General features: G+C 53.9%; 1 protein-coding gene across 4 annotated transcripts in view; it reads left to right on the top strand.

The window, feature by feature from the left end:
* The window catches only part of RNF220 (ring finger protein 220), a 247,230-nt gene extending 227,530 nt beyond the window's left edge, over positions 1-19,700 (top strand). For 3 of the 4 annotated variants that reach the window (XM_007979015.3, XM_073007376.1, XM_037998558.2), the window contains 10 exons: positions 63-105; positions 3,260-3,381; positions 3,743-3,875; positions 12,654-12,750; positions 12,950-13,036; positions 13,176-13,231; positions 13,365-13,443; positions 17,621-17,729; positions 17,875-17,949; positions 18,683-19,700. In XM_007979015.3, the coding sequence (XP_007977206.1) occupies positions 63-105; positions 3,260-3,381; positions 3,743-3,875; positions 12,654-12,750; positions 12,950-13,036; positions 13,176-13,231; positions 13,365-13,443; positions 17,621-17,729; positions 17,875-17,949; positions 18,683-18,754 (873 nt within the window). In that variant the 3' untranslated portion in view covers positions 18,755-19,700. The remainder of the gene's footprint in view (positions 1-62; positions 106-3,259; positions 3,382-3,742; positions 3,876-12,653; positions 12,751-12,949; positions 13,037-13,175; positions 13,232-13,364; positions 13,444-17,620; positions 17,730-17,874; positions 17,950-18,682) is intronic. The other variant, XM_007979016.3, reaches the window with a different exon arrangement.
* The last annotated feature ends 1,676 nt before the right edge of the window (positions 19,701-21,376 follow it).

Genomic DNA, 21,376 nt, shown 5'->3' with positions numbered 1-21,376 from the left:
ACTCCAGGCCGCGCCTGACGCTCTCTTTTCTTTTCTTGCATCTGCCCGCGATCTTCTCCCAGACCTTTCTGCGAGTACGAGCCAACCGGCAGACCCGACTGAATGGTGAGTCCTGCCCGGCCCCTCCCTCCGCCCCACCCCCGGCCTCCTCCCTCCCTCACTGCCTGCCGCTCCTGGCTTGCCTGGGTCTCTTCGACTTTGGGGCCCATTGGCTTCTTCGCAGTCACGGCGCCTGAGTATGTGCAAACCAAAGCTGCCGCTCTCAGTTTCCCCGTCTGTCTAATGGAGGTATGGCTCCCAGCCCTTGCCCAAACCTCTCTAAAGGCCCTGAAGAGCCCTGGGGGGCGGGCAATAAGTGCCGGAGAATGAGGAACGAGCTACACAATTCTACTCGGGAGCTCAGCTTTGAATTTGCAAACTGCTGGGACCTCACTATACAAACCTGCAGGGCGCTGAGAATGTTTTTCTTCCAGTTTTTAATCAGTGCCCAGTAGTGTGAATACAGCCTCTCTGCTGAGACTTGACAATACAGTGAGATCTGGAGTTCCCACGGCAACAGGAACTAACTCATCCCAGGGCTCTTTGAGTTATCAGTCGGCCCACATTTCACAAAGGTGATCAGCGTGGGCTCGACAGCTCTTAGAGGCCTTCTCTGAAAGCAGGCCATGTATGCACTACCTAGCAGCCCCCCTTTTGGATGCAAACCTCTAGAGCATTCCTGTTTGCTGAATACAATTGAACGATCCTAGCTTTTTGTGCTTACTGGGGTGTGGTATCTGGGGGGTGACTGTAAGGGGTTTAGGGTCTCTGGACCAGCTGGTAAGTGAGAGAGGCCATGGAGTTCAAGATCCCCAGCTCTTACCACGTGGGTTCTGCTGCCAGGCTGAGCCCTGGTCTGGAAAAGGGAGAACATTCATGATGAGCTGGCGCCATGTTAAGCACCATTCTCACAACACCTCTGAGAGGAGTATTACACACCTTTTGTGAATAAGAAAACAGGCTCTGAGAGGTGAAAGTGGTTTGTTTAAAAGTACACAGCTGGGATGTAACTGAGCCATGATTCATTTGAAGTTTGTTTCCCGCCAAAGCCCGTGTTTCTCCAACCACACCATGCTACCTCCTTGGCAAATGCTTTGATTCTTCCTACTCATACGTAGCCTCTGGATAGAGAACAGAACTTTCCCTACTACACTTTGGTAAGCTTAGTTCAGGATTTAGAAGATGAATGGGAAGGTGAAAACCAAACCTGCCTGCCTTCTCTGAGAATTTCCAGATGAAGCCCAGTCCATCAGGGTGCTTTCCAGGGACTACAAGGGATCATCTGCTGGCCTGTGTGTCCTGAGCAAGGAGCACGTCCAGTATCGTGCTTTTCTTGACCATTCCATGAGATTCGTTTCCTTAATCATCGAACATTGTGGTATCATCAGCACCTTCTTACCCAGGGAGGCATTCTCTTGGTGTAGGCATGGTAGGGAGGAAGCTTTGTGTTGGCACACTGCTCCATACTACACTTCTAAAACTCTCAGGGTCCTTTGCTCTATGCCTTTCTGAGATTTCACGTCCATTGTCCATCCCAGCCCTGGCTCTACGGTGTCAAGGCTACCTAAGTTTGAGATTCCAAGAGTTAGGGCAGCCAAAGTGAAGAGTTCTCAATCTTTGTGCATAAAGTCAAGTGGGGCACTAGGACACAGTCATGTCACCTATAGTGAAAACACAGGAAATTGAAGAGATGGACTGGGCTACAGACCAAGTTTTCTCAAACTCCATGCCCAGTTCTGGCAGGATGGTAGCTTTCCTTTTGGTTTGGGTCTTTCTGGGGTCGCTCTGTTTTGGAGTTGGAGTAGCTCCCTGCCTCAGGCTCACAACAGGCAGGAGCTGGAGCTCTAGCACACTCACTGGGACCAGTCTTTGTTGATGCTGCTCAGTTAGGGGGTCCCCTTGGAACAGAAGGGCATTCTAGGTTATGAAGTCAAGCCTGGTTTCCTATCTTGCCTTTGCCACTTTTTAGCTACTTGGACACGTGCCTTGATCTAAGCTTCGGGTTTCTTCATCTGTTAAAATGGGATAATGCAATCTAGCTTCAGCAAGAGGTAGTAAATGAGCTACCTTGGGTAACGTACTTGGCTATGAGCCTGACACACAGTAGAAGCTCTAAATTGTAACATAGCAGCTCTCACCTGTGTCCCCCTCCTAGATTGCATTCATGAACTTCCTGTCAGGGTCACTGTCCATGAGAAAGTTCTTCCTGGCCCTGCATTGGGGAACCTTTCCCTCCTTGGCTGGCTCTCCCGCCTCCCCATCAGTTTGGTCCCAGAGTAGCCATCTCTGATCCTGCTGTGGCATTCTGGAAGGGACTAGAGGGAACAGAGTTTCTTGTTTTGACCCCTTCCTGCTTCAGTGACAGGAGGGCTACAGAGAGGGATTACTGAGCTAATTAGAAATGATTGCATCGCTCAGCATTAATTAGCAGTGCTGTGGGCTTGCAGTGTGCACTTTGGAACTGAGCCCCCTGCGGGACAACATGGCAGGCAGCCCTCTGCCTCTAGGGCCTGCCAGCCCCTCTGTACTGATTAGAAATGATGGAACAGGTTCGGGTGGGCACAATAAGGGCTGCCTTCTCAGGGTTCCCTGAGCCTTCTGACCTGGCTGCCAAAAGTCTGACCCAGACCCTCTTACCTTTGTGACTGGGCCTCAGTCTCCTCTTCTGTGAAATGGGATTAGTGGACCTCAGAGAAATTCTTCCTGTTAAGATTCTAGGTGGGATGCTAGGAGCTGTACCTCAGGGCTCTTGGCACAGGAACAAAAGAGGATTTAGCTGATGAGTGAACAGCAGGCCAAGTCAGGCCACTGGAGGGGTTAGGTTCTAGCCAAGAGATACTCTTTAGAGTTGTATTTCCCGACACCAAAAGAGTTCATGGTCTTGGCTTTCTGGAGAGATACCTAGCAACATGGAGTGTCTTTGCTCATTGGACTCTTACTAAACACTGCAAGTAAAGGTATGGGTAGACCTTGCACCAGCTGTGGCCAAAGAGTAGACTTACTCACTGGCTTAGTTAGCACCAGTCTCCTCCCCAGGTGCTCTTGGCAAAGCCCAGTCCCCAAAGGAGCAGGAGGTACTTCAAGATGAGGGCCAGATCAGGCACTGAATAAAAACGCTAGTGCTTGGCAAGAGGTCAGGATGTGTCAGCTCCACTGGGACCTTGGGGGCTGCAGTGACCGTCTGCTTGTTCTGTGCTTTGTTTTCGGTTCCCCCGTGCAGCTCGGATTGGGAAAATGAAACGGAGGAAGCAAGATGAAGGGCAGGTATGTCCCCTGTGCAACCGCCCCCTGGCAGGATCGGAGCAGGAGATGAGTAGGCATGTGGAGCATTGCCTTTCTAAGGTAGAGGGGCCATCACCACCCACCTTCCTTCCCCACTCCCTTCCCCTGACACTAGCTGCAGACTACCCCTGAATCTGTGGGCTCTTGGGGTCTCCATGTGGTCTCAGCAGCTTCTTCACTTCTGTCCACTGCTCTCTCCCTTTGCTTTCACTCTCACTCATTCCCTCCTTGGGCTCCAGTGGAAAATTTGGGAAGAGGCCCAGGTCTTTGACCTCTAAATTGGTTTGCTTCAGAGGAGCCCTAGAGCTGAGGGCCCACTTGGCGCACCACAGCTGGGGCTAGAGCTGTGCCTTCGTCGCAGACTGTGGGGAGCAGGTGGGGATGGCCTGGGCCCAGCATGATCCTGCTCTGCTCTTCACAGAGGGAAGGCTCCTGCATGGCTGAGGATGATGCTGTGGACATCGAGCATGAGAACAACAACCGCTTTGAGGAGTATGAATGGTGTGGGCAGAAGCGGATACGGGCCACCACTCTTCTGGAAGGTGGCTTCCGAGGTACAAGCAGCTGACACATAGACAGTGGCACTCTGGTGCCAGGCCTCTGCTGGGTATCCATCTGTTGGGAGCCAAGAGGCCGAGGCTGGTGGCTGGTCATCCATCCGTTCCACCACGTGGGGACTGCTGCTGGTGGGGCTCCTTTGTGACCGTGCTGCCTGCCTGTGATGTGCATATTAAAATGGATGTATTTGGGTGGGGAAATGGAATTGTGAGGCTGCAAGCTAGGAATGACGAGGGGGGCTCTCAGCCTCGGGTGATGCATTGAAGGTGACAGCCAAGCCGCGTTAGCACCTGCATAAAATATTAAAGGGACGGTTATGCATTTATCACTCCATCCCTCTTAAGGCTGATAAATGAGAATCCAGCAACCTGCTGTACACCTCCAGCACTGGGGGCCCTGAGGGCTTCCAGGCAAACACATTGGATTTTCCTCCTCCTCTTCAGCCCTATGTCAGGGAAATCAGTTACAGAGGAGAGAGTGAGTTATGGCAAAATTTGACCTCCCATGAGCTTCATTGGTGAATCTAATTTTAGCTCTGATCCCATCCCTTCTCCCTGGGCGCCCTCTGCCCTGAAGCAAGAGGGGCCTGGGCCCAGCTGCTCCCTCCTTCCCCTGGGCTCTCCCCAGTTGCTGCAAAGGAGTATGCAGGGCCCTGCCCATCTCCAGTGCCCTCCCAGCTCCTTGGAGGAGCAAGGCTTGGCACCCCCGACCAGGTCAGACAGCAGAATTGGTTGGGTGCCCAGGGTCAGTGACTTGTTAAACTCCCCAGCCTTGGGCAGGGGAAAAGGGGAGCTGTCTGCCTCTTGGCCTCCAGTTCTTCTCTCTGTGCACGAGCACAGCTGGTACTGCAGCTTGTGGTCATTAAGTGAGCCAATCTGCTTCCCGTCTGCCTCTCATTCTCTGGGCAACACCTTTGGGAGTACTGCTGTGTATGGTCCCTGGGGAATCTCACAGCAGCTGGGAAGAAGTTCTCTGCCTCCATGGGGCCACGCTACCTGGGCAGATGCTGAGGAGTGGTCTCTGCAGGGCCGTCCAGTGCAGACTGGTTCCACGAAGGGGCTAAGAGCCCAGATGGGACATTATGCCTCTGGGCGTCTCTCACATTACCCAGGTGTTTGGGGGCAAGCCAAAACATAAATCAGGAAGGTTAGTCAGATCAAACTGTCTCCCTGAACCGGAGCTGGAGAGTGTGAGTTTGCCATTTCACTCATCCTGTACTGGAGCCTTAGAGTGTCTGAGGCCCTAGAAGAGTGAGCAGCAGAGCTGACGATTGTCTGTCCTGTGAGTTGGACACATGGGTGTTCGGTGGCAGCCACATAGGGTCAGTTCCAGCATGCCGCTCTGGTTAGCGCTGTTGGCAGCTGCAGCTGCTCATGTCCTCCATTGCTGTGGCAACTTCTTAGGTTCCTTGGCACAGACCTGGACCTGATGGCTTCTGGGCACCAGACAGGGCTTACGGAGGATAAAGCTGCGAAGGGCCTGCTGATTTGACAAGAGTATTTCCCCTGTGCCGGGATGCACTTGCAGAGCAGTGTGAGGGGCTCTTAGGCCCTGGGCGGGTATCCGTTTTCCCTGAGTGTTTACACTGTGAGGTTGTTCCTTTCAAGAATTCCTGAGGGGAGTTCAAAGGGGGCTTTTCTTTGAGCGATTTGGAGAGCGAGAATGAGAGTGAGACTTGAAGAGGGAACAGGGGCCGGAGGTGCCTTTATCTGCAGAGAATTGCTCCAGCTTTCCTGATAGAAGCTGCTGCCGCCTCTTAAACAGCTTAGTGCAGTCAAAAGACAGGCAGACTTGAAAGGCTGTTTTACAGCGAGATCAGCGGGGTCCATGAGGCAGAGAGCGGGGCGCAGTGGAGCGGAGGAGGCTGAGGCTCCTCGGTGGGGGGACTATCAAAGGGAGGCCCTGGCTGATCCCTACTGCCTCTGCCCCCAAAACCCTGTCTGCAAAAGCTGGCCATCTGTCAGCCTACCCTCCCTGGCCAGGACCGAGAGGCCCCAACTCTTGGGGGGTTGGGTGTGGCCCCGCCAGGCGGGCTGGTGTCAGTGCAGCGCATTGATCGCCCGCCGGGCGGGCCGGGCCGCAAGCCGGGCAGCGCGTGCTTAATGTGATTGAAAGGCAGTTAAAATGGCGGTGACCTTTTCAGGAGGAATTAGATTGCCTGCCAAGACCGGTTAGAGGGAGTGATAACGCCAGCTGAAGAAGCTGCCCAGCCGACTTCAGAGAGAGGGAGGCAGAGGCAGGATGAGCAGGCGAGTGGCGAGGCCCATTTAAACAGCGCTGTGCGTGCTGACAGAACAGAGATTGCTGTCCTTGTTAGATATGAAAGAAGTGAAGAATTGCAGATAAGTTCCTGTATCCGATCACCCCCATCCCTCCTCCCAGACTAGGGCCCCTTGGTCATCCTCAGCAAAGCTTCCCACCAGGCCCCTGGGGGTTGGTCTTATGGATCAGATCAGTTACCTCAAATGTAATCTGCTGTGGGAAGCAGGGAACAGGCAAGAGTTTCGGTGGAGACACTTGGCTGAGGGCAACAGGCCTTAGAGATGGGGACCTGTGGTTACTGAGGAGGAGCTCCCAGATATCTCAGGCCTGGGAGTGCTCGGATTGGTATTTTAGGACAAAATAACCAGACAGAGCAGGCGAGCACTGAGGTAGGTCCCACTGGAAATAGATTTTTGAAAAGACTAAAGGAAATAGGTATTACTTCAAGTAAGTTGGAAGGAATTTTTGCTGCCTAGGAGGCACTCTGACCTTCCCAATTCTAGAAGAAGTACTTAAGCTGTGTGCCTAAGCTGTTGATTGTCCTTTCAGAACCACAGATTTTCTAACCTGCTACTGCTCTTTACATAAAGGGCAGCACACAGAACCTAGTGCGCCATGAACATTCCATTAAAAGAGATCCGCAGTTAGGGAGAAAAGATGTTTTTCTTGGGTACCATGCCAAACCTGGGCCAAGCAAGGGGCTTCTAGGCTAGAGAAGCAGACTACAGGGGAACCTAACTATACAGCCCTTAAGACAAGCCTGCTTCCACCTGTAGTCTATGGAGGTGTGTGACTAAGGAGCCATGCCTTTCCTCTCCTGTCCTCCATCCAGCTCCTGGATCCTGGAGAAGAGACCTACAGTGGTGAGCTGTGGTCCCTCCTGTGTGTTGGTTGCCAGTGAGAGTTCACCCAACTGCATTGGGGAGCCCAGAGCTCCTCATATCTGGAAGGGACATGCTGGAAGGAGGACATGGGAATGATTGGTTTCAAATAAGGTGGCAATGATGTGGTCACAAGAGTGGTGAGATAGAGGAATTTCCCAGGAAGCATCACAGGAAATGGAAGGCTGCAGCTATCTTTTAAGCCCTGGAGGTGAATGCATTGCTAAAATCCAGCATGAAGCCCCTTTGAACCAAACAGGTGGAGTGGGTAGGGAGAAGAAGGGTGTTAAGACAGTCAGCAGTGCACGGTCTCTGTCCTGCGGCGTTTCTTATCTTTCATGAGTTCCTTACATTTAAGCCGGTTCCAAGTAGCTGGATGAGAAGTCGTGAAGCAAACAGGCAGAGCAGCTGTGGCACAAATCTTTTCTTTTTTTGAGACAAAGTCTCACTTTGTCACCCAGGCTGGAGACTAGAGTGCAGTGGCACAATTTTGGCTCACTGCAACCTCCACCTTCTGGGTTCGAGAGATTCTCCTGCCTCAGCCTCCCTCCCGAGTAGCTGGGATTACAGGCGTGTGCCACCACACCCGGCTAATTTTTGTATTTTTAGTAGAGACGGGGTTTCACCGTGTTGGCCAGGCTGGTCTTGAACTCCTGAAACCTCAGGTGATCCGCCCACCTCGACCTCCTGGGATTACAGGTATGAGGCACCACACCCAGCCTGGCACAAATCTTTTATCTGGCTATTTCTTGATAAAATTTCAGCGCCAGAAGTATGGGGCAAGGGGGTAAGAGGTGTTGTAAGCCCCAGGGCATGGGCACATAGGCCTTGCCCTAGCTGCTGCCTCCTTCGGTGTGCTGGTTCTCAAAAGAAAGGAGCCCCAGGTGCTAAAAATGTCCCCCAGTGCAGCTCTGCTCCTGGTCCAGTCAGTGACAGGTGTTGGAACAGCACACTGCTGGAGGCGGTCTTGGAGTGGAGAGGGTTGTGCTGCTGCCTTGTGACTCCCCACCACCTTTAGTTATCTCTGTCGCCTGTTGGGAGGGGTGAGGAGACGTGGCAAGGAGCAAGGCACCTTCTGTCCCCTGTGGCAACTGACGGGATTTAATCGCCTTTTGGAACATAATTGTTAAGCTAGGACAGAGGGAGTACAGGCAGAAGGAGCAAGTATCAATGGTTTTAAACGGCGTCTGTCTCTCTGCGTCTCTCCTGACGTGAGGCAGTGAAACGCGTTATCGAGGAGGCCCGGAAAGTGGCTAAGTGCGTTTGACACACGCCAACTCCCTGCCTCCACACTGGATAATTGCATTGTCAACTGTTCAGCGAGGTGGCAGGTGACACTGCAGGCCGATTGATTGTCCCGCATCGCAGCTCCCCAGACTGTCAGCTCCCCAATCGATGGCGTTTACACAAGACACCGTAACTGCATCTGTAACTAATTCCAGTGTAAAACTCGCCGGAAGCTGCTGCCCCTGCCCTCCGTGTTGGAGAGCGCAGGCCTCTGGAGGGCCCCGAGACTTTCCTTTCTCCCTGGGCTCTGGTTTTGTTGGGAGCAGCAGGTGAGGAAATCGATGCCTCCTTTTTTGTGGTTTCAGGTTCCAGGATGATACTATCCCCGGTAAACGGGCATCTCCAGTTTCTCAATCGATCATCTGATCAATTGATTAAATTAACACTGATTTTTTTTTTCTCCCTTCTCAATAACCCAGGAAGAAATGAGTTTATGGGAGAAGGGTTGTTTTTATAAAATGTAGACCTGTGTTTCATTTCTGCACTTAACTCTCTCCCTCTTTGTTGCTAAGTTTTCACTGTGAGGAGAAGGATTTTTTTTTTTGCACTGCCCACCCTGCCAGGAATGGGCAACTCTGGCACCACCCTGCTGGGTATCATTGACCATCAGGCTTAGGTTGCCTATGGGTGGGGGCTCAGGCCTTTATACCACTTTAAGGTGGGGCAGAACCGTAGCAAGGGGCCCTCCCTGGTGACTGAAGGGTACTCTGGGCCATCTTGGAGGTCCTGGGTGCTGAGTTCCTTCCCTGGATAGCAGCAGTAGGAGTGGCAGCTTGCCTGTTATCCCTGGAGCTACATGGAAGAGGAGCCAGAGACTTGGAAAGGAGCTGTCTGTGCCATCTTGCCTCTGAGTACTGGCTTGGGATATTCCAGCAGCTGAGAACATCAAACGACTGTGGAGCCTTCCTCTCCAAGTGGGGGGGGGGGGGGCAAGCTGGCGGGGGTGCTGTCTGCATAAAACGGCTTTATGGCCGTTTCTTTTTATTATGATTCTGCCAGAAGTCAGCAAGTGACATTTCATTAAGAAAATAAAGTTTAATGTGCTGGGAAAGAGGTTGGAGCAGGCTGGGGCAGCATAAGAGTGAAATTGGCAGCAGCCTGTTCTGAACACCTGTGGGGGTAGGGAGAGGTTCCCAACATCTGTCTTAGCTGGAGGATGGGGTCAGGGTCAGAGTGAATGGCTCAGACCAGAGGCAGAGGCCTTTTCTTTGGCAAAGAAAGTGTGTCGTGCTGTCCATCCTGCCTGACTGGCCAGAGGAACAGAAAGCTGCTGCCCGGCTGGGACCTGGGATCTGATAAGGAAAGTTGTATCCTGAGAGATTTCTCCAGGCCACCAGCTAACTAGTACCTAATACAGCAGTGTCACCAGTGTTTAGCCAGTACTGCTGGGATGTGCTGTGTGGCACCAGCCATCAGCCCAGCCAGCTCTGCTGGGTGCTGCTGAGATCACAACAGTGAGTCACACTTGGGACCCTTGCAGCTTCCAGTCTGGTGAGGGACAGTGACAATATGTGGTGATAAATATGATTCTGGAGTTACACAGGAGTCTGGGTGGACACCAGGGAAGGGCCACCTGTGTATAAGAAGCTGGGAAGCCCCATCTACCACGCAGAGCACCGTGAGGACAGGGATCAGGTCCTGAAGCTCTCTGTTCTCAACATGGAGCCAACCAGAGGATAAGCCCAATAAAGGTTGAAAGAATGGCGTTGAGGTGTGAGTTCTTTCCTTTAGCAGGGATTCAGAAAGCAGCTGCTCTGTGTGGGCACTGAGTTGATGGTAGGAGGCATGGCTGGGCTGAGTCAGACTTGCCAAAGGAGCAGGCCTGTGTATTGCAGACCAGGAGGGAGAAAGTTCTAGGCAGAGAGCAGGAGGTGTGGAGGCATGGGGGCATGAGAAAGCACAGAGGATTTGGGAGACCACAGTAGCTCTGTTAGAGTATGAGTTCTGGGCCAGGCATGGTGGGCAGTAAGACTGCAGAGAAAAGGACTTCAGGCCACAGGGCTACTTTCTGTGTTGAGAAGCTGGAGCTTTTCCTGGCAGCTTTGGGGTACCCTGTTTTCTTTTTTTTTTTTTGAGACAGAGTCTCACTCTGTCGCCGAGGCTGGAGTGCAGTGGCACAATTTCGGCTCACTGCAAGCTCCACTTCCCGGGTTCACGCCATTCTCCTGCCTCGGCCTCCCGAGTAGCTGGGACTACAGGCGCGGGCCACCACACCCGGCTAATTTCTTTTTGTATTTTTAGTAGAGACAGGGTTTCACCGTGTTAGCCAGGATGGTCTCGCTCTCCTGACCTTGTGATCCGCCCACCTCGACCTCCCAAAGTGCTGGGATTACAGGCGTGAGCCTCCGTGCCCGGCCTGGGGTACCCTGTTTTCTCTGCTTTGCCATGGAGCCGTATCGGGCTCACATGTGGTGCCAGGGTTCTCTGCTTTCCACTTATAAGGCAGGGCTAGGCAGGGCCAGACCGAGCAGAGGATGTGAGGCCAGCTGCTGAGCTGCGTGTACTTGGGGAAGCGGGGTTGGCAGGGCTTGGGTGCCGCAAGCTGTAAGTGAACCTGATAGCTACATTCTGATTGATGGTGGAGTTTGTCTCCCAAACTGTCAGAGGGTTTATAGAGGTGCCACTCACCCACAAGGCGGGAATTGCTTGTCAGGACACCTGGCTGTGAACAGGAGACAGAGCTGTAACTTGGTGTTTTCTCAGCTTAATGGCCCTGCGGCTGACCTGCTTGTTGCCTCAAGTGTGTCAGTGCCTCAGGGTAGAGGGCAAATGAGGACTGTCAGGGAGAGGTGGAGTCCAGGCTGTGCCCGGCGTCTTTCCTTCGCGGTGCTGCTTACCTTTGGTGGTATCTTTGTGAGACCAGAGACTGGTGGGGTAGAAGGGAGAAAGATAAAGACTCAGTGTTTTTCAGGGCTTAAAAAATGGAGAACATTCCAGATGGAGTGAATAGCATGAGCAGGGGTCTTAAGAGTGGGATATACAGGGTATGTTTGGGGTTTGGTGAGCAGCCTGTGTGTCTACATGCATGGGTTTTACAGAGTGAATTAGTAGAGAGCAAGAGTAAAGACATAGATGGACCCAGATCTTCATGGATCTGGCTGAGGAGCCTGGGCTTGGTTGTGCATGCAGTGGGGAGCCATCGATGGTTTTGGAGCAGGAGGAAAGGTGGTCAGAACTCAGTGGTAAGCAGGATGAGGGAACAGATAAGAGGCCTGAGGACTCCCTACAAGACATATCCTAATGAGAGTATAAGGACCTGAGAGGAAAGAATGGACAAGCTGAAATGTCTGAAATCATCGGGCAGACACTGAGCTGCTTCCTCACTTCTTTAAGTATTTCTTTGCTGATCCCAGTAGCCACAGAGTCTCACATTCTTTTGTCCCTGCAGGGCTGTGCTGGCTAGTGAGGTGTGGTCTGAGACCCACTGGGAGGAAGTGGGGAGCTGGGGGAACAACTCTATAGCACTTGACCCTGGGCTATCAGGAAGGGTGGTCCTGGATGACAGAGAGATCACCTGGCAGGTGAGCAGGCCTGGTGTAGCCCCAGCAGCTCGCCCCTCCCCCTGAGCTGAGAGTCCACCCGTGGCTTGCCAGATGCACCTCAGGGGTCAGCCGCCTGCCTGGCCCATGGCCTGGCTTCCACTCAGCCTGGTTGCCTTCATGGACTGCTTTGAGAAGTAGGTGTGCATGCCTGTCCTCCCTCGTCTGTCCCTTCTTAATCCCTTTATAACTGCACTTGTCCAGGAATCTGGGCTGAGTGAGGTGGAGATGAATAATTAATGTCAGGCGCTTCAGACACCAAATATTTGAACAGCTGCCTGGTGTTTTTGCTGGCAAGGACCTCGCGGCCAAAATCAGGATGTTGGCCGGGGGGTCCCACTCTGTGGCTCTGATTGGCCTTAGCCAGCCCGTTCTTTCCTCCGATGGACTTGTCAGGCTGGATAATGGGGCATAGGGGGAGGCCCCACTCCTTTCCTGTGAAATTCCTAGACTTGAATTTTTCTGTCCTCTTCCTGTTCTTCCTAGACCTGGAAGATAGGTGGACAGCAGGCCTGGGGCTGAGCGTCCCCCAAGGACGTGACATAATGTATGAACGGGCTAGTTTATGAGCAGAGACCACTTGGAGCAGCATGCAGTGGCAGAGAAAGATGAGGTTTGCAGAGTGAAGGGCCTGAAATGTCAGGGTCAGGGGCACTGAAGTATCTGGCTCTATATATTCCAGGCCCAGGTTTCCCTCTGGGCCTTAACAGGTCCGAAGCCTAACCACTACCTGCAGGCAACAGGAGGGGCACCCTCGGCCTAGTCTTGTTGTCCGCAGGCCCTCCTCACACCCTGCTTCCCACAGGCTCTGGCTTCATCATGTGCAGCGGCAAAGAGAACCCGGACAGTGATGCGGACTTGGATGTGGATGGGGATGACACTTTGGAGTATGGGAAGCCACAGTATCCTTGGAGCACTGTGGGTGCTGGTGGGGCTTATGCGGCAGGCCACAGGGAATAAGAAAAGTAGCTCCTGTGGTATTCACCTGCACCACCCCCCCGGCCAGAGTCAGCTTTGGCCAGGAGGGGCATGCTCTCCTGAGGATTCAACCCGCATGGCCTGCTGCAAACTAGGATCCATTGTCCTTGACCACCATGCCAGATATACAGAGGCTGATGTCATCCCCTGCACAGGCGAGGAGCCTGGTGAAGCCAAGGAGAGAGAGGCACTCCGGGGTGCAGTCCTAAAGCAAGTGTGGGCACAGGCTTGGGTGGGTGGAGCAGAGAGAGAAGAAGCCCTGAGGCAGGGGTCAACCCAGTACTGACCCTCAGGGCTGTCCTGCCCGCCTTCAGGCCTCACTTTGTTCTTCCTCCCTCCTTTCCTCCAGTGGCGGCCCTCCCAGCACACGCATCACGCCTGAGTTCTCTAAATGGGCCAATGACGGTAAGTCCTGCCCCAGGTTAGGAGTAATGGGGGAGACGGGGTATCCCTGGATGGTGGTGACTGACTCAAGCCCAACCCCTCACCTGTGCTGCCCAGTCTGGCCGGAGTATGAGTTGCCCCTCTGTCCCAGCAGAGATGCCATCCACCAGCAATGGTGAAAGCAGCAAGCAGGAGGCCATGCAGAAGACCTGCAAGAACAGCGACATCGAGAAGTAAGTGTTTGGCCAGGAGGGGGCCCTGGGACCGCAGTTCAGTGGGAGGAGGGGCCCTTTGCTAGCAGGAAGGCCTGCTGCCAGGGCTTCTGGCCCTCCCAAGTGCAGCTCAGTGCTGCTGCCCTGGGCACACAGCCGGCAGTGGAGCCCAGCTGGTGCTAAGCGTGACTCTGTGAATTGATCGCTGGGCCACGGCCCCGGGAGCCTTGGCGGAGGGAGGAGCAGTCCGCCCGCCTGCCTGCCCGCTGTGGCGGCCTCCACCCGGGGAATGTGATGTATGGCCGCCCAGCCCAGCCGGCGCACTTGATTCATCTCCAGTTTCTGTTTCTTAATCGGGAGCTAAATTGGTTTCATTTTTCTTGTCCCGGGTGGCACTCGCAGTGGGTTTTAGGCAGGAACATTGGGTCTCATCACTTCTGGTAGGAATTTTTGGCCTGGGTTCTCTGGCAGAGGAAAAGGGATCCATTAGCACTTCGCCCAGCGCTGGGCAATCCCTGGCCCGGATCCCCGGGAACCACAAAGATTTAGTATCAGCTGGGCATCTCCCTGACTTCCCAGAAGCCCAAGGAAAGCCAGTTCTGGCCTCAGGAGATGGCATTGTCCAGTCTGGGCTGCTTGGTGCTGCTGCCATTGGTCATTGCCTAACTCCAGTACCCACTCCACCTTCTGACTGCAGGCTAGGTTGCCTGGGGTTAAAAGGCAGCCTCTTCATTCCAGGGCCAGTGTTCCATCTTTGCCTCCTGCCAGGAGAGTGGATTGCAGGCCGGTGCAGGGCCGGGTCGGTGGCCCAGGGTCACCTCCCATTTGTTTCCCTCCATTTTGTGTTGTCATAAATTCATTCCAGCCCGTTGTGGTTGATCAGTTTATCTCGGCCGGGGCTGCGAGTGCTGCTGGCATGATGTATGGGCCGCGGCGCAGGGCCCGGCTGCCCATGAATCACCGCAGCTGCTCCGTGTCAGCGCCGGAGCGGGCCGTACGGGTTCGGTGCAACCAGCTTGTGGGGGGGAGGAATGACGTATGGATGTTTATTTAATAATTCTCTCCTACTCCAGCTGAGCGGGGCGGGCGGGGTTGTAAGGGGCACCCACCCTCGTCTGGAGGGGCTGCTCATAAATCAGAAAGACACGATCATTAATCAGGGATGGCGCCCAAGGGGGAGGTGGGGGCAGAGCCAGTGGCTTCCATGAAGGTACAACCCACCCAAGGCTGGGGGCAGCCAGGATTTCTGTCCCACCTGTGTGAGCACAGGCACCCATAGGCAGGGATCTCTATGATGAGGTGGGAGACTGGCTCAGTCACGTGCAGAGCTCTCCACTGGCTCTGGGTCTGCTGAGACTGGGGCCCGTCAGTCCCCAAGATTTCTCTATTTCTTGCCCTAGATCTGTTTTACTACGCAGGGAAAAGGAATGGTAGGATGCCATGGCTCCGCCAAGAATCTCCCCACCCCCCGTGCCCTGGAGGGGCTCAGGAATAGCTCACAGCCAGCCTGGACCAGGGGTTGGAGGCTTGGGTATTTCGCCAGAGCCAAGATTGGAGGGCAGGTGTGTGCTGAGCACACCCAGGATAGGCAGGCTCTGGAGTTGGCTGTTGGCCTTCAGTGTGGCCTTGTAGCTTTTGGAGATGGCATGGGAAATGACTTCGTTCTCTCCTGGCCTCATCCGTTTTGCCATTCCAGCTCCAGTTCTCTGATTTGAGGTTTGGGAGTTAGTTCTCCATTCTGGGGTAGGCTGCCCCCAGCTGCAGGCCTTAGTTTCCCCATCTTTGACATAACCATATAGGACTAGGCAAATTCTCAGCTTAGTCCTTGGAGTGGAAGGGAGCACAGCTACAAATCCTTGTCTCCTTATCAGGAATTTACCTGTAATCCAGATGGGGATGGCACATATGACATTGTGCAAAATGCCAGGGAAGGAGCCTGCTGTTTGAGGGCTTGTGACGAGAGAAGGGGTAGTAAAGACCTCCAGAACGAGAGGGATAAATGGAAGCCCCCAGGGAATCAGCCAGTTCCAGGAGGAACGAGTCAGAGCCTTTCTTGGCATCTGTGGGAAGAGGCAAGGCAGAGGGAATCATGGACCCTAGGGTGATGGATTTAAGTGTCCCTGATACAGGGACACAGCCACTAAGGAGTCATGCTCTGTGTTGCTGCTAGCTCCCCAGAGGAAAAAGGCCAGAGATTGAAGTTTGTTATTGCCCATGAAATGTGACCACTACCCTCCCTGCACTCCCATTACCACTCACATCCAGCAATGACAGACCACCTGTAAGCTCTCAAGCTTCCTGAGCTGATTGTCTCCCCTAAACTGCAGAACAGGTGCCCCCAGGAGACTGTCCTTGCCCAAAGTCCACCTCCCTTATGATTCCCCCTGCTCTCAGTCCAGCCTCTGCTTCCTGATTGAGAACATCTGTGAAACCTGAGCTGTTCATACCCCACTCTTCCAGCATCCTCAGCAGCTTCCTGCTGTCCGTGAGATAAACTTCAGCTCCTTCAGGTGTGGCATTTCAGGTCCTCCTGCATGCCATCTCCTTTCTCACTGTAGCACTTTGCCTACACACGGGCCTTCTAGCCAGACTGGAATCTTGGGCCTCTTGGCCTCTGTTTCTGCTGTTCTCTTGGCCTGGAAGCCCCTCCTCCTGGGTGTAGCCGGTACAGTCATGGTCAGTCACACAGGTATTAGTTGATCATGGAATCAGTCTGCCAGGTTTGAATCCCATCTCCCTGACTCTGTGGGGACCTTGAGCAAGCTACTTAATCTTTCTGTGCTTTAGTTTCTTTGTATATAAATCGGAGATATTAGAATCTTCTCATGGGGTTTTTGTGAGGTGTAAATAAGATAATAATTATCAATCCCTCAGTACAATCCCTGGCATTTAGTAAGTGCTTAATAAATTTTAGCTATTTTATTTGTATTATCATTATTATTCCCTAAGGCCAATCTCCTACACCATCTTTTCTAGTCTTCCAGGAAGCATTCTCCTCCCTCTGTGAGCTCCCCTGGGTCCTGTTCACTTGTTTTAGGAGGGCGGGAAGGTTCCTTGAGAGAGTCCTAGCTATTCCCTGTTCAGCAGTGCAGCCCAAGGAGTCCTGGACATGCAGGAGGGACCTTCTGGTGCAGGGCTTGGCCCACAGACAGGACTACCAGGGCATCTGATATGCCTAGAAAGTAACAAGGAGCCCTGGAGGCAGGCCCAGCCTGTGGCAAAGGGACCTAGATCATGTGGGACCCGCCCAGTCCCTGCATCTCTCCCCCACTCCCTGGAGGTTGGACGGGCCCTTTCTTCAGCAGGTGTTTGCTCGTGCCCCGTGCTTGAGGTGGGGCTCTTGGCCGTAGTATTGGTGGAGTGAGCAGCGCACCCTCAGGGAACCCACACTCAGGAACTTTACACTGCTGTGGTGGAGTTCACACCGGGCTGTGAGAGCCACTGTGCAGTGCTGGCTCGGGGGTCTAGAAAAGGCTTCTGGGAGGGCATGAGAACAAAACTAGGTCTGAATGATGAGGCAGAGCTAGTGAGTCAGGCGAGGGGGTGCAGAGGGATCACAGTGCAGAGGCCAAGGCAGTGAAAAAGGTGGCATGGGTGGTGACACGTAGCAGTCGAGCATAAAATGCATGGCAAGGTCCTCAGGGGTGCGGCGGGCTGGAACTGGACCAAGGGGTGTGGTGGAGCTCTACTCTGAGGGGGACATTGGAATGTTGGAAGTCACACCACGAGAGATTCGCTTTGAGAACATAAATTCTTCTAGGTGCTGGGAGAGTGGAATGGAGATGAGGGGCCTGGAGGCAGAGAGGCTGTCTGGAAAAAGTTAGTGGAGGAATTGGTGCAAGACATCTGAGAGCCTGGACCAGTGGTGGTGAGGGGCGAAAGAAGTGGAGAGACACTGGAGATACCAGGAAAGAGGACAGATTTGGGTTGTTGGGAAGACTGCGAAGGAGTGGTTGGAAACGGTTCCCTGGTATCTGTGGTGTAAAAATTCATCCGGATGGGAATGGAGGAACAGAGAGCGTGAGGAGTTTAGTTCTGGAATGTGGAATTTGCAGATTCGGGCTATCAGAGGAAGGGGGCAGACAGGGATGCCTAGGGGACATTTATGTATTTGGTTCTGGAATTCAAGGGAGGTGTAGGCTGGAGGTGCGAATGGGAGATGCCCGCCTGCCACCCACCCATGCCTGCCTTTTTACAGAATCACCGAAGATTCAGCTGTGACCACGTTTGAGGCTCTGAAGGCTCGGGTCAGAGAACTTGAACGGCAGCTATCTCGTGGGGACCGTTACAAATGCCTCATCTGCATGGTGAGTAGAAAAGAACCTAGGGGTTCCGTTGGTCAGGCTTCTGCGCCCTCTGGGGGAGTTGAAGAGGGTCTCCGCACTGTGCTCTGGGCTCTTCGGAGGGTGGACCTGCCTCAGAGTGACCCCTTGTCTGCCCCCTCCTCCCTAGGACTCGTACTCGATGCCCCTGACGTCCATCCAGTGTTGGCACGTGCACTGCGAGGAGTGCTGGCTGCGGACCCTGGTGAGGTGGCATGGGGGTCGGGGAATGGGAGGCCGTTCCGGGCACTGCCCAGATGTCCGTGCTTATGCCTGAGCCTGCCTGGGGGGAGTGGGGAGCATGGGGCAAAGGAGAACAGGATATTTACCCCCAGGATATTTACCCCCAGGCTCGCTGCCTCCTCCCCCACTGCAGGTTTAGGAACTTCTCCCCCTCCATGAGTTCACTGCATTCTCCCTTCCCCTCCCCCTGCCCCCCGAAGGTCCACTGCATCACACAGACTGGTGAGGCCCAGGGTCAGGAGGAGGCTGGCTGTAGGTAAACAGGACCAGGGCCTTGGCCCCTCCCCCTCCCATTACTAAGCTCCTTCTGCTCCTGCCCCTGTTCTTCGCTCAGGAGCAGCCATTAAAATGTCGCCCGGAGACAGCAATAAAAGGCTCGGACGTGGGCTCTGTGTCCTGATCAAAGGCCGCGTGTAATCTCGTTAGGGCTGCGGCTGCCACAGCTGGACCCAGCCTTGTTCTCATTACCGGGGCTCCTGCTGCGGGGCTGGCCAGGCGGTTTGATCCTGGCATCCCCCCAACACAGGAGCGTGCCTGCCTGCTCACAGAAGCTGCCTATGCATCCCCAGCCTGTGCTGACAGGACCAAGGTCCCAGCACACACTGGTGCAGAGAGACATGGCTGCAGGCCCAGGTGCTCGCATGCGCACACGTGGCACATTGTGTAGACCAGAGCCCTCCCTGTTCTCCCTGCAGGGTGCCAAGAAGCTCTGCCCTCAGTGCAACACGATCACAGCGCCCGGAGACCTGCGGAGGATCTACTTGTGAGCTATCTGCCCCAGGCAGGCCTCGCCTCCAGCAGCCCCACCTGCCCCCAGCCTCTGTGACAGTGACCCTTTCCCTTTGTACATACTTGCACACAGGTTCCCCATGTACATACATGCACATACTCACACATGCGTACACACACACATTTACACACGCAGGACTCTGGAGCCAGAGTAGAGGCTGTGGCCCAGGCACTACCTGCTGGCTCCCACCTATGGTTTGGGGGCCATACCTGTTCCAGCTCTGTTCCCAGGGTAGGGCAGGGAGGTGGGGGTTGGGGGAGTAGTGGGGCATGGCTCCTGAGATGCAGCCCCCAGACTGACAGACGGACAGACAGACATGCAAACACCAGACTGAAGCACATGTAATATAGACCGTGTATGTTTACAATGTTGTGTATAAATGGGACAACTCCTCGCCCTCTACCTGTCCCCTCCCCCTTTGGTTGTATGATTTTCTTCTTTTTTAAGAACCCCTGGAAGCAGTGCCTCCTTCAGGGTTGGCTGGGGGCTCGGCTCATCCACCTCTTGGGGTACCTGCCTCTCCCTCTCCCGTGGTGTCCCTTCCCTCTCCCACGTGCTCGGTGTTCAGTGGTGTATATTTCTTCTCCCAGACGTGGGGCACATGCCCCAAGGGACATGATCCTCTCCTTAGTCTTAGCTCATGGGACTCTTTATAAGGAGTTGGGGGGTAGAAGCAGGAAACGGGAACCGAGCTGAAGCAGAGGCTGAGATGGGGGACTGGAAGACAGTGCTCCTGGCCACCCAGCCTCTGCTGAGAACCATTTCTGGGATTAGAGCTGCCCTTCCCAGGGAAAAAGTGTCGTCTCCCCGACCCTCCCGTGGGCCCTATGGTGTGATGCTGTGTCTGTATATTCTATACAAAGGTACTTGTCCTTTCCCTTTGTAAACTACATTTGACATGGATTAAACCAGTATAAACAGTTGCTGCCTGTGTGTTGTGTGGGGAGGTGGGGGAGCTAATTAGGGGAGGTGGGCTGAGGCAGTTAGGGGGTTAATTCCTAGCGGCAGGATGGGGGAAAGGACCTAGCTATAGGTGTATGACACTGCAAGGTTGGTCTGCTCTGGGGCCCTGCAGCATTTGGTTTGGATGGGGGTGGGGCTGGGGATCTGGGCTCCTGACTATTGATGGGTAGGGGCTCTAGGTTAATTCTTTATTGATGCAGAATCGTCAGCTCATTAATCACAGAAGAGGTCAGAGCTTGGGGGTACAGAGGGGATGCAAGTTCTATCCCCCAACCTAGGGCAGGAGTGGCCACAAGCTTGGTACAAACAAGCCCCAGGCCTCTATCCCTTTCTAGTCCCCTAAAACATACCAGAGACCACAGTGGGATCACCCTATCTGCCTCTCAGGCTTTTGTTCTATTCTCCAAATGTATCTCTAGTGACCATCATCCCAGCGTAGCTACTGCCTAGATTCTCAAATGGAAAGAATGGAAACCCTATCATCCAGGATGGACCTTCAGTCTCCCGTGTGCTCACAGAACCGAGGCTGGGCAGCTAGCACTGGAGAGATGGCACTTTGACCCCCACAGCTCCCAACTGCCAGTGAGGTAGCTCAGCTTCAAATGTGCTCAGATGTGCTCAAAGCTACATGTAAGTCCTCACCCACAACAGAAAGCTGTTTGGAGAAAAACAGTCAAGGCCCCAGAGTAACCCCATGACTCCAGACTTGCTTTGACACCTTGCTCACCAGGCCCATCTGCCCAAATCCCCAGCCTTAGTTGCCCATTTTCTCTGGGATACCCACAGTGAATTCCTCAGAATTGGGTCCAGTTGGTAGCTTCTGCCACCCCTTGCACCCAGATGAAGCACAGCAAAGGCCCTTCACAGCCCCTCACCCAGTTTGATGGCACCCAATATCCTGAACACAGGGATCCTGGGATCCCAGGAATGTACACAGCCTCTGTCAAGCGATGGCTGAGGGTTTGGGAAAGAAACAGGTTTGGAAGAGAAGAGTGGGTAGGTGAGGGCAACAGAGAGATGAAGAGGAGGCTCTTAATGCCCAGTTCCTGTCAGGCCGACTTCTTTGATGTCTTTACTCTCCCCTCCCACAGGTTTGGACTCAGTAGGTCCTTGATGGCTGGTTACCACCACCCTGGGGGCCATATGGTCTCTAAAGGAGGCCATTAACCCAGAGTGAGGGCATTCCGCTGAAGCCCGCCCTGCTGTGGGAGCCTTGAGCTGTCTCATGGCACAGGCTGCACTGCCACCTGTTGGCCATGGCTAGGAATGCAGCCACACAGCATGGGAATCCCTGCCACCACCATAGTGGGGACTCACCAAGGACTGATGGGATGCAGACAGAACGTGGCTCTGGGGACAGAGGGTCCATCATCCCTGAGAATATCAGGAGTCAGCTCCCATCCAGAGCTTTTCTAGCCATCTCCTTCACTACCGCCTAAGCCCCTTGATCACCACGGTAAGCTCAATCAACAAATATTTATTGAACACCTACTACATGGCAACATTGTGCAGTAGTGACTTCTAGACTGATAAATGATACTGAACTATCAGGCTGAATTCACCTCTCCTGCCTAGAGAGTATCTAAGTGGGTCTCCCTTCCAGGAGATGAAGGAGTTTGCTATTTCAGCCCCAAAT

Source organism: Chlorocebus sabaeus, chromosome 20 (assembly GCF_047675955.1).
Source record: "Chlorocebus sabaeus isolate Y175 chromosome 20, mChlSab1.0.hap1, whole genome shotgun sequence".
NCBI classification, from domain to species: domain Eukaryota; kingdom Metazoa; phylum Chordata; class Mammalia; order Primates; family Cercopithecidae; genus Chlorocebus; species Chlorocebus sabaeus.
The sequence above is the reverse complement of the archived record's forward strand: the minus strand, read 5'-3'. Positions and strand labels throughout refer to the sequence as shown.